General features: G+C 37.7%; 1 protein-coding gene across 6 annotated transcripts in view; it reads right to left on the bottom strand.

Annotated features, from left to right (window-relative positions):
* Ttn (titin) overlaps positions 1–12,394 on the bottom strand; it is a 279,501-nt gene that overhangs the window by 259,055 nt on the left and 8,052 nt on the right. For 3 of the 6 annotated variants that reach the window (XM_090342543.1, XM_090342544.1, XM_090342548.1), the window contains exons 6-14: positions 10,311–10,659; positions 9,441–9,593; positions 8,672–8,809; positions 6,568–6,696; positions 5,411–5,545; positions 4,679–4,816; positions 4,088–4,225; positions 938–1,231; positions 716–838 (exon numbers count right to left, since the gene is read on the bottom strand). In XM_090342543.1, the coding sequence (XP_090198669.1) occupies positions 716–838; positions 938–1,231; positions 4,088–4,225; positions 4,679–4,816; positions 5,411–5,545; positions 6,568–6,696; positions 8,672–8,809; positions 9,441–9,593; positions 10,311–10,659 (1,597 nt within the window). The remainder of the gene's footprint in view (positions 1–715; positions 839–937; positions 1,232–4,087; positions 4,226–4,678; positions 4,817–5,410; positions 5,546–6,567; positions 6,697–8,671; positions 8,810–9,440; positions 9,594–10,310; positions 10,660–12,394) is intronic. The other 3 variants (XM_090342545.1, XM_090342546.1, XM_090342547.1) reach the window with 1 other exon arrangement.

Genomic DNA, 12,394 nt, shown 5'->3' with positions numbered 1-12,394 from the left:
TTTTATTCTGTTTATTGTTATTTAGTTGCATTCGTAATTTGAGACTGTTTCAAACATAGACATTATTTATTCCTTGAAACTCTTTGAAACCAATTTTAATTGCCAAATGCCCTTAAAATTCTATTTCTAAGATAAGATCTTAGAATAATAGCAGTGGTAACTAATATGGAGAATTACAGAGTGTACAATGTGTATACATTATGTATCAATTTGCTAGACTTTTTCTACGTAGTTTACCAGTATGCTCACTTTCTCCTGGTGACAGAGCCAACACAGGAAAGAAACAGGTCAGTAATTAAAGTATTTTTTTAATCTCATAGCTCAACACAATCCCCCTCTAATACCACCTCTCCTCTCGCAATATTGGGTAAATGAATCTATGACCTCAACATCCTCCTTCATTATTAAAATAGATTCTCAGTTAAGTGGCTCTGAAATTTACAACTCAAGGAAAATTATACTGTGCAATAAACAAATCACATGACAAAATTACTATATCAGTAATCAAAACAAATGAGTATGAATGCTCCCTGAAGAGGGCCATAAGAATAACAACCACCTCAACTTTCTTCACAAGACAAACCAAACCTCAGTCTACCCTCAAGGCAGACAAATGCCATCGGAAAGAGGCCACACTGATGGACATTAAAGGTAACGCTGCACACCCTGCTTTAGAGACTTCCCGGTCATTTCTTGTGATGCATACATTTCTTACCTCATATCCATGTTCTGTCTTTGGAACACTAATTTTTGAAACAGTAAAGTGAGGGCTTGCTGTGCGGGGGCGTTTATCCACATGGACTAATCTTTCAGATGTGATATCTGTAGTTTTCTTGATCTGCATTAACATGAAACACAGTGAGATCATATTCCTCAGATGACTACAGCAACATGCTGTGTCCTGAGAATACCATGGAGACTCAGCTGCCCAACTCACCTGTGATGATAGGTGCATTCCCATTTGATCAGTAGTTTTGATATGAGTCTCAGAAGGAGCCTGAATTACAACAGGCTTGACTGCTGTAGGGACAACGTGGGGTTCGGAGGCTGGACGCTGGGGATGCTCAGGAACCTTGGTAATAGATACGTGTTCCTTATATCCATACTCTAACGTGGTCTGCTGAGCATGTGACTCTTCCAGATGCCCGGGCTCTCTGGGCTCTCTCACTCGGGCCTGGTCTACTGCAGCAACAACTGTTGCTACGGCTTCAGCCTTTTTCCCAACGCCCACCTGGAAACAAGTTTTTCTTGTTTAATACATGGCAATGTCAAAGCTGTGCTGAAACATCTCCTCCCAGGGACATCCTGCTGGGACATCTCCTCTTACTCATCCAGAACGGGACAATGTCCAAAGGCATCATGTGCAGATAGCACCCATGTTACACAGAAATATAAGTATGTCAGAAATGTAACTCAGCAAAGCTTCTAGGAATTTAACATTTTATTAACTATGATTTGTGTAAACATCTATGTAATATACTCCACATATCTGCTTCATGATATTAGATCATTCATAATAAAGGCAACACAGTAGTATATAAAGTCATAAGGACATTTTGAATTTTTCTAGCAATTTATGTAGGCACTTGGCAATTGAGAAATCAGCTGGAATTATCACTGATTACTTTTTATTATCTTGTTTATCTTTTAGTCTAGTGTTGACACAGTGACAGCAATGATAAAAGTACAAATACTGCCATCATCTCATCCAGAAAAAAATTGCTACAGCTCTATGTTTGCATGCAAAATGTGAGTTGATGTGAAAGCTCATGAACACAGTATGAGAACATGAATTTACTTATGATTGCTAGAGATAATATTAGTTTAATCCATTAAAGAAAGATTTAAAAAACACATGAATGACAACAGTGTGACTAAAATTTAAGTGCTGCTATGTTTGGACTCAAGAGAACATTTCTTTTTAAGAAAGGTAAGTGGTGGTGTGACCTGGTATTGTTTCTTTTCAATCCTTGGAACTGCCTATTGTAAAATTCAGGTGACCATGGTCTTTTATTGATACTCAATTTTCTTTGCATCATATTAACTATGCATCTGAAATATGTTTTAAGTATGCTACCCAGGTATCTTTAAAAGCCATCTGCGGAACCATTTAAGGTACAAAAAAAGGCCTTGCAAGGTGTGAATGAGCCCTAGTGATAAAGAGCTAAAATCCAGGAATGTCTTCCTGGAAGCCATAAACAAGTTAATATGAATTAATGGATTGCAAATACCAAATTCATTTCAGAATGCATTTAGAAGAAACTATGAAACATATATGCAGTTAAATGAGTTAAGCTTGTTCACTTATTTGTTTCTTTTTGAAAAAAATAGGGGCACCTAGCTAAAATGTTCATCTCTGACAGACCAATACATCAAATTAAATATTAATATCAGCTATGTAATATATATAAAATATATACTTCAGCTAGCAAAGAGATTGAATTTCTACTGTATCATATTCTCATCTTTCAACTTGTCTATGATATGGTATATTAACCAGGTAAACTTTAGCTTTATTTAGCAATGAGTAAACTCAGACTCAAATTATCAGTTGATTTAAAAAAAATCACACAAATGAAATACATGAATCCTGTTCTAAATGTAAAACTCATGTCAAAAATAATAATATGGCAGGATATGTTAAACTAAGAAAGTGAATATTTTTTATTGAATTAATGTATATTAAGTCAACATAACATATTGTTTGGTCAACAGTTACAAATGAATATGCTATGTTGGTAGCTGCTTATATTCTTAGTAGACTCACATATCATTACAGATAAGCAGAAGGACAAATTGAATTAGAGGATCCCAACCAGTTACATGCTAGGGATTAATTTAGCATAATCTGGTTTTCTACAAGTAGAAATATCAACTGTTCAACTGGAGGTCTTGAATCTACTCATGTCTAATGTGCTGCTGATCTGTAACACAATTAAATGAAGCATTCAGAGCACAGTGACTGATGATGGATGAAAAGTTATGGGTTCTGATGATGAAATGGGTGAAACAACCCCTTCACCTTCACAGCATCTGTTTTCATTTCCTCTTGAAAAAGATGCATATGTTCTTGCTTAATAGCAAATCCTTCTCTAGTTGTTGGCAGTGGAATTGGTTCAGTAGGCTTTGCAGTGGCAACTATTACCTTAGATATAGACATTTTCTCAGCTTCCATCCTTAGCTAATATTTAACAAAAAATAAGATTCAGAATATCTGTGAAAATCCACAATAAAATTTTGGTCATCTATGACATTCCCCCCCCAAAAATTCATTTTAAACATGTCTGAGGAATAAAAAGGAAGATGTTAAGATAGAAAGTGATGTTGAGGGAAATACAAACAGGATATAGATAGGTCATGATGCTAATGAAACTGTACAAGTTTTATTTGTCAATTTTTAAATGTTATATTAACAATAAGGAATAAACTTAGGTGAATAGCTCAGAATGAACAAATTATGGTTATGGGAGGAACCTTAATTCATGTAGAATTTCATAGCAACAGATTGATGCAATAACCTTTCTATGGATTATGTGCAATTATGTACAAGTTGGACACTTTCTTCTCAAGGTTTTTCTTAGCTCCAATGGGAAATGCTAGAGCTGGCACTATAAATGTCTCAGTTTCTTTTCTCATTTGATATTTATAGGAGGAAAATATTAAGGTTTCGCATAAAGAATTTACTGAAATAAATTCATACTCTACTGAATTTATGACCTCTCAAAACACATATCTTCTTGACAGTAAGATTTGCCACTTCATACACAACTACTTTTTTATATTTATGGAGTCTGTCCAAATTAGCCTTCATGCAATTTCAATTCTCAACTTCTGGAAGACTCAAGATATTAGTAGTAAATAATTGAAGATAATAGTGAAAAAGAGAAATGAGTATGTAGTAATATTAACAATAAGAGCTAAGTTGAGTTTTTAGTTACTAGTTTCATTATCTAAAAAATCTGATTAATAATGTCTCATGTAAAAAGACTGGGGTTTGGGTTAATGTATTATAATACAATATTTCACATGAAAATTGGTATTAATGTATTGTAATGGGGGATTTCACACTTGGAATGATAATAATCACCTTTCCGTGAGTAACTTGGATTTGTTCTTGTCTAGTTGCCATTCCTTCTCTAGTTCTTAGAATTGTTTCTTGTTCTTTTGCTTTAGCAGTAGCAACTGCTATTGTAGACAAGGCAGTTTTCTCAGCTTCCTTTCTCATCTGATTGTTACAGTAAAATCAAAGTTTAGGTTTCATGGGGCTTGATATGAACCTGGTAAGACCCTTCCCCCCTTCTTAGTGGGGATGCAGCAGGAAATTATGAAGGATTAAACATACAGGAAAAATTAATTTTCACTTGGAAATGTTTTCATATGACAGAATCACAGATCTTAGAAAAGTTAGCCATTAAAAAAGCCTCAATACTTCCCTGTATTATTTTTCCCCCAAAGCAAGTGCTGATACTAATCTTCATGCAAAGAATAATGGTGAATAAGATGAATGTTACAGATGGAAGAAAATCAAATGGGCAGAAATTAATGGTGATCAGTCATATTTACTACCAGCTTTTAGTTATGGTTTTTTCAAAAAGGAAAATACATATCAATAGTTCTTTCTACATACTAGTTAACTATCTGCTAGTTATTAGTTGAAAGGTAAAACATCGGTATTCACCTTTTCCTGAGTTAATTGGACATGATCTCTTTTGGTAGTGATGCCTTCTCTAGTTCTTGATATGAAATCTTGTTCTTTGATTTTGGGAGTGGCAACTATGACTTTAGGCACCACTGTTTTCCTAGTTTCTTTCACCATCTGGTCATACGATTTAAGATAAAAAGGTGAGAAAACAGTTATTGAATTTCACGAGCCTCTAACAAAAGAAATAAGTGAACCAAAAAAGTAGGCAAAGTTTTTCTTCTTATTTACAAATACTTTAATTGTGCATAAGTATAGTATTTGGGTTGCTTTGATCATTCATACTGTTTCATTGGCAAAAAAAATATAACAGGTAATTATACTACAAGAAAAAAATCTATGATTAGAAATAAAAGACAAATAAATGTTCTCTCTCTTTTCATGTTATCCTTGTAATTAGTTATGGGAAGAGAGCAGATTGATATATAGCACATAATTTTTCTATTATCAATTGACTTCCATAGTGGGCTTTACTTCAAAAGAAAGACAGTAGAGTAAACAGTAATATATTAGTAAGGAAGCCTGAAAGTTAGGCATGAACAGTGACAGTGAAGCCAGATGGTGGCAAAGGCTCATGGGAAAGCTTGATGGAAAGTTTGAGTTATAAGAAAAAAAATTGAAGAGTGATGATTAACACACATGATGACAATGTAGGCAGCCTGCAAGTGGAATGCTGCAAGAATGATTTTCACATTGACCAGAAGTCATCACCTGTTCGTGAGTGAGGTGCATTTGATCTTGTGCAATAATTTCGTCTTGAACTCCCAGGACCATTTCTAGTTGTTTGGACTTTACTGTCGCAACTACTACCATGGATGAAGCAGTTTTCTCAGTTTCCTGTCTTATCTGAGTTTTAGAGTAGAATGAAGATTTGAATGTCAAGAGGCACAAAAGCAATGGAAAGCAGCTCTCATCACATTCAGAGTACAGAAAACAGTGATGAAGCCCCTGAAACCAGAGGCCTACATTTGTGCTTACAACATAGATGTTTTTGTTTTCCTGAGGGTTGGACTTCTTTTCTACCCACTTGCCTCTGGGTAAACTTAATGAAAATGTCTCATCTTTGAAACATGTTGACATGTGAAGAAATGAACAGAGTAGCTGCTGGCAATGCCTAGAAACCTATCAATCAATGGCTTTGCAATAGCGATGGAGGTTCCTTTGTGTTTCCTTACACCCAGTGGGATTCATGCTGCATTCATAGTTTCTTATTCAGGCCTAGGAAAATCTCTCAGGTGAGGGAAACCCAGCCCACTGCCTCTGCTCAGACTGTGGGAACAGCATTCTCAATTGGTTCCTAAAGGAATAGATGGTTCCGGGCCCTGCCAAGAGTCTGGAGATCAAGACGTTTAAGCAAACATGTCCCCTAGACAAGAAAGAAAGAATCTGAAACAGAGGCCTCCCTCTTATGAGATTTGGTTTTGCACAGGGCATTAAGTGACTCTCTAGCCAACACTTCCACCTCTGTGCTTATCACACAGGAGGCCAGGACACTTTCTTGAGCAAGTATCAGTCTCTCCTAATGTACAGCGTTTTCCCTGCTTGTGGCATGAGTATACTTAAAGGCACTTGTATGTACCCTCCTCGCACCTGTATAAAGATTGGGTGTAACAAACTAAGCAACCAAAGGTATAGACTATGCATGAAAAAACTGACCTGATGGTCAGCAGCAGACAGAAATGAGATCAACCTTTCCACCATAAAAAGTTCATAGGAATTTCATCATGAAAGATTTTCAATACCAGACATAGAGAAGTAACAAAAAGAAAGAACAGAACAGACTCCATTCTGAAGTTTTGGTTATAATGAACATGCAGCTTTGTCAAAATGTGAAATCTATTAAACTACAAAGTGTTTACAAGACTTACTGTTTCTTGAGTTATATGTTTTTGTTCTTGTTTTGTAGTAATTTCTCCAGTGATTCTAGTTTCTTGTTCTTTGGCTGTTGTAGAAATTACTACCTTTGGTACAAATGCTTTTTCAGTTTCTTTTCTTATCTACAATCAATAATAAAAACAAAGCTTTATCACTTTTTAATTACTAGAAGAAATAGCAGTGTTTATCAAGTACAACAAAATTAGAATGTGAATAAATTTTCTCCTCTGGAGATGTCACTGAGTCAAACAGTCTTGTGTTAATTTATATGGACATGGTCATTCTTGGTCTAAATTCTAAAGTAGTCTATTTAGAGAAAAAATGTTGAACAACAGAATATGCATTTTGAATAAGTGAGTTGCAATTTTCTTTAAAAAGACTTTGACTAATTTTTTTTCAGTGTTGGGGTTTGAACTTAGGGCCTCCTCACAATTTCTAGACAGGTATTCTGTTGCTTCAATCATTCTTCTACTTCCTTTTTGCATTAGTTGTTTCAAAATAGGGTCTTGCTCTGTATTCAGGTTAACATGGATTCCACTCCTCCTATTCTTGCTTCCCCATATCACTGGATGACAGGTGCATGCCTCCGTACCCAACAAATGTGCTTGCTTGGAAGAGATATGAGCCATCTTGACCAGATACTGCTTAAGATATAATTTCATGAGCCGTCTTTGTTTTATTTTGTTGGCCAGGCTGGCATCCAAATATAATCCCCAATTTCTGCCTCTTATGTAAGATTACAGGCTTGAGCAGGTATACCAAGTTAGGTTTCCAATTTTTACTAATGAATATATGAATACATATATAAGCATAGGCATATATATGTCTGATATACATAGGTAGCCTGTATATATATATATATAAGTATGCTACTTACATAGTATGTGCTACATACATATGCCTATGCTAGTACTCTGAGAGCACTAAAGGTACTCTCAGAACATAATAATGGAAAGCCTGAGAAGTAATTTTGCTACTTTTAATTTATATATGAGAAATCAAGCTTGGGTAATTTGTTGTATGCGTTTCCACGAGAGTTTGGTTGGTCAATTTTCCTAACTCTGCTGGCTTTTCCCAAATGAGAGATGTTAAGAGAAGCAAGATTTGGTATATATCCTAGTCAAACGCTTTTTAGTCCCTTAAGCCCTGATGAGTGCTGTACTTTCATCTAGATGCTGAAAGAGAATGAGGAGACACAGGGAAAACTCCACTTTGCTTCTTTTCCATCCTTTGACATCTCATCATTGAATCAGGATCTCAGTGTTGACAGTTGATCTTCTCAACTCAATTCATAGTTGGTCCCACTAACTAACATCCCTATTAATTGGTCTTCTTTGAACTTTCCAGTCATGAGAGATACTTTCCATCTTTTCCATTCTTTATGTCTACTGAAGCTATATTGCTCTCTGCCACATGAAACCCAGCTATTTAGGTATCCATGCTCCTTCTCCTACCTCACCACCTATGTCTTCCTCTTGATTTTACTTCCACATCCCCTTTGTGTGTGCTTGTGTGTGTGTGTGTGTGTGTGTGTGCGCGTGTGCATGTGTGCATGTTTAGTTTTTTAATTGTATTTATTGTTGGGGTGATGTAGAGAGGGGTTACAGTTATACTCCTCAGGTAGTGGGTACATTACTTCTTGAACATTGATACTCCATTCCTTGTTTTTCTCCCACTTTCCCTTCCTTTCCCACTCCTAATCATCTTGCTTTCCCCTTTCCCTTCCCTATTTCAAATAAAAACTAAACATATATACAAGATAACAGGCACCAAGTCAGATAGAGTAACACCAGAAGATAAACCATCAGAGGAAAACTAGAGAAAAGAAAAGGCCTTTACATAGTACATTAAGAACAACACAGTCCCATATTTCATCATGATCGTGAACCGGAAATCTCTGTTACTCAGTAGGAATGTCTAGTGCCCTTAGGGACCCTACTCTCCAGTACCCAGGAACATGTATGCATAAGGGGAATTTTTAGTAGTCACAGTCACAGGCTCAAGAAAGAATTTGCTTCAAATAATGATCATTAACTGCATTGGCCCATTCAAGAGCATTAATGAATTAATGAATTCCAAATAAAAAAACATTTTTACCTGCTCATGAGTTATGTGCATCTGCTCTTGTTCTGTTGCAATTATTTCTCTAGTTCTTGCTTTTAATTCTTGTTCCTTAGCTTTGTCGGCGGCCACTACCACCTTTGTTACATCAGTCTTTTCCGCCTCCTTTCTGATCTGATTGTCATAGAAAAAAGGAAACACATTAATGTACTTTGTGTGAAAAGTCACAATAATATATCAGGATTAAGGTATAAGTGTCATAGGAAAGAAGATAAGGTAGAAAGCTAGAGTGATTTTAACCTAAAAAAGCAATCTATTCAATATGAGATAGGAAATTATTCTGGATTTATAGGGCTCTTTAGTCATAAATCAATGGTCATATTTGTTTTGAGGAAAAAGTAAAAGCAAAGGGTGGGTGGGTAAGCTTACAAGAAATCAAATGCCTGCCCAGAAATAGTGCCTCTTAAATCAACTGAACTCTGTTTGATTGGCCCTTTGTTTAACTGCCTCCCAGCATCTGCACCCACCTCCACCACAGGGAATGCCTTCAGAGAAACTTGACTGCCGTGTTCAACTGTCTCCTATAGCTCAGGTATGCCTTCTCACTTGGTGTGCTCTTGTGATGTTTGTAGCTTAATCCCATTTAGTAGTTTACACCACTGTTGGCTAAGCAAGCCCTGAAAGCCTGGAGCGGTGGCTTCACCTGGGATTTGAGCACTCAGGGCTGGCAGCAATGGGCCTTGCTTGAAAAGCTGTGCACCCGAGGACCCGGCCCCATGCGCGCCCCTGGTGTCTGGATGAGTACCTGTTCCTGAGCAGGTTGGATGTGCACAGCAGTCGTGGTTGTCCTCTGAGCAGTCTTCTCTACAGCGCTGATAACTGGTTCTCTCACTCTGGCCATGTCAACTGCAGCAACGACAGTCGCGACAGCTGCGCTCTTGTCTGTGTCTTGTTTCACCTGGATTGGGAATGAACAAACACAAATGCTTCTAATAACGACACACAGGGACAGGTGAGAATGGTGAAAGCGGTGACGCTGATCAAGATATATCGTATTCATAAACTATTTTGTTAAGTGGCAATTCCTTTGTAACACTAAAGATAATTTACATTTTTAAAGAGGTATACCTGGCAGAAAATTTAAACATAAAGGAAACGGAGTGATTTGGAGTAAAAATTATTCCTGCAGAAAAATTTACCATTCCATAGATTCAGGGTCTGTCATGTGTGAATACAAATCTCAGATATTAGGATCTTTGTTCGAATGAAGAATTCATTTACAAAGCATTAACAACCAAAATTTGCCTGCAGTTTCCGGGTGTGTTTGCACATTGATACTACTCAGAGGCTTCCAGCTCTAGTGTGGCTTGTTTTGCTCAGGGCTGGAGTTCTATCTCTTGAGCCATAGTTCCCTTTCTTGTTTTGTGGCGATACGAGTCTCACAGACTTTTCTGTTGGGGCTGGCTTTGGACTGTGATCCTCATATCTTAGCCCCCTGAGTATCTAGGATGACAAGCATGAGGCAATAGTTCCTCTGTTTCTGTCACACTGTCATGTTCCTATGCATTTTACCTTCAGCCTATCCACACCGAGTTTCACACCAGGAATTGGATCTGAGAAACCAGAATGTGTTGTTTTTTTTTTTTTAAAGGGGGGGGGAATTAAAATATAGTACCTCCTTGGTGCCCGTAGTCACAGCTCCTGCTGTGAAGGAAGCACTGGCTGACACACTGGTGGCAGCGCCTGCTGCTCCAGTGAGGGTCACTTGCTCCTGGACACCATATCTCCCCTCCCATCTCTCTTCTTTCCGGATCTGAGTAGAGCTTGTCACTGTAGTCTCTCTCATCTCCCTCATCTCTCTCATCTCAGCCTCAGTGGAGGAGGCCACATAGCCTTCTTGTTTCCAAGGAGGAGGCACTTCAGGGCCTGTGGCCACGGCAGGGGTCTGAGTTTTCCGCATGAGTAATGGTGACCGGACAGATCTGATGGGGGAGGTGGAGATTCTCCCAGCCGGAGACACGGATCTGCAGACCCAATGGCAGAGGTCAGGACAGGCATAATCAGATCTGGGTAGTGGAATGACAATCTGGAAGTTCTTTAAGACAGAGTTGGAGAGTTGTGTTTTTTGTTTGTTTGTTTGTTTGTTTTTGGTGAGTCATGGGCTTGAACTCTGTGCCTGGGCACTGCCCCTGAGATCTTCAGCTCAAGGCTACCTTCCTATCCCTGAGCCACAGCCCCACTTCCTGTTTTCTAGTGATTAACTGGAGTCTCACATTCTTTAGTACCAAGGCTGGCTTTGAACCGTGACCCTCAGATCTCACCCTCTCCAGATTTCAGCCTCCTGAGTAGCTAAGATTACAGACAGTTAAGCCATAGCAGCCATCAGGACTGAGTTTATAAATGCATGCTGCCACCACCATTCCAGAAGGTAAAGAAGTTATTTGAAAGTAATTTATTTTAAGTCTCAAAGCATTTTGAAAGAAATAATCTCCTGTAACCTCATAAGATAGTTAGATTGACTTCTAAGCCAGCTAGAGAATTCTGTGCCCCGTCTCACCTTCTCACAGCAGGGGTGAAGGGGAAGGGGGGAGGGGGCAGAACAGAAGCAGGAGCTTCTTTAATAGCCAAAGAAGGGGCAACACAAATCTAGTCATGATCACTAAATTTCTGTCTTAATCCCAATTCTGGCCAGGAATGGGCAGATGTCAAATACCAAAATGTGTGTGCCTCTCTAGGTTAAATGAACTTCCTCTTCCTTCCCTGTTCCTCTCCCTCCTTCGCTTCTTCTAAGATTCCCTGTGACTTCACCATGTCCATGTTTTGTGAATTTCCAGGACAGGAGGTAGGGTTCTTTAAAACAGAACCTTTTTGGTTCTGCAGAGCTTGAAGCCACTCCCCTCAATGCTCCACATTTACTTATACCCACCAACAATTGTACAGGATTGAGGACTCCTTTTAGAGAACCTTGATAATTGCAGTGAGAACTGGCTAATTTGAAACCTAATGATTCTGTGAGTTTTGATTAAATTGATAAGGTAGCTTCTTGCAATGTAGTTTTTGTTGTTTGTGTTTTAGGTCCATCCAAAGCATAAATAAAGTAGAAGAGTATGGATACTAAATGTTGGCATTAAGAGCCCCTAGAGAAACTTCTGATCATTTACAGCAATAATTCTGGCAATTGGTCAAATATTTTCAGATGAATTTAATTTTTAAACCAACAAAACTCCTCTAGGTGGCAGTGCTGTCTCATATTTTGACTACTTCTACATATAAGAAAAGTATTTATTAATGTACCTTGTCACTGTATAGAATATTTAGTTTACACTGAACATAGGCAAAACAATCATTCTAATTAAGCTCAAGCTACAATGGCTATTTACATTAAATTACAGAGTAATTTAACAGGATATTATGACATTAACTTGTTTCATGAAGAAAGGTTTAATCATTTTCTTGAAGATTTTTTGTGTGTATATGAAAATTAGCTTCAATTTTTATAAATGAAACAGTAATCAAACTAAAAAGAGATGTAAAGGACATGCTTCTATTTTGCAAATGATTGCCTTGGAAATCTAACAGAACCATACTAAGAATGACATAAGGCCTACACCAATTGAAGAAAGGCAAAAAGACAGGCAGGTCCAAGTTTCCTCTGGTGCTTTGTTCTGGCTGTACCTAGCAAAGTGGGTTTAATTCAAAAAGAGTTAAAGACATGATTAGCATGACAGGAGTGATTAGCAGCAGGCCACAGGTAAGCAC

This window comes from Megascapheus bottae, chromosome 12 (genome assembly GCF_031878675.1).
Source record: "Megascapheus bottae isolate mThoBot1 chromosome 12, mThoBot2.hap1, whole genome shotgun sequence".
In the NCBI taxonomy this organism is placed as follows: domain Eukaryota; kingdom Metazoa; phylum Chordata; class Mammalia; order Rodentia; family Geomyidae; genus Megascapheus; species Megascapheus bottae.
This window is presented reverse-complemented; position numbering and strand designations above follow the sequence as displayed.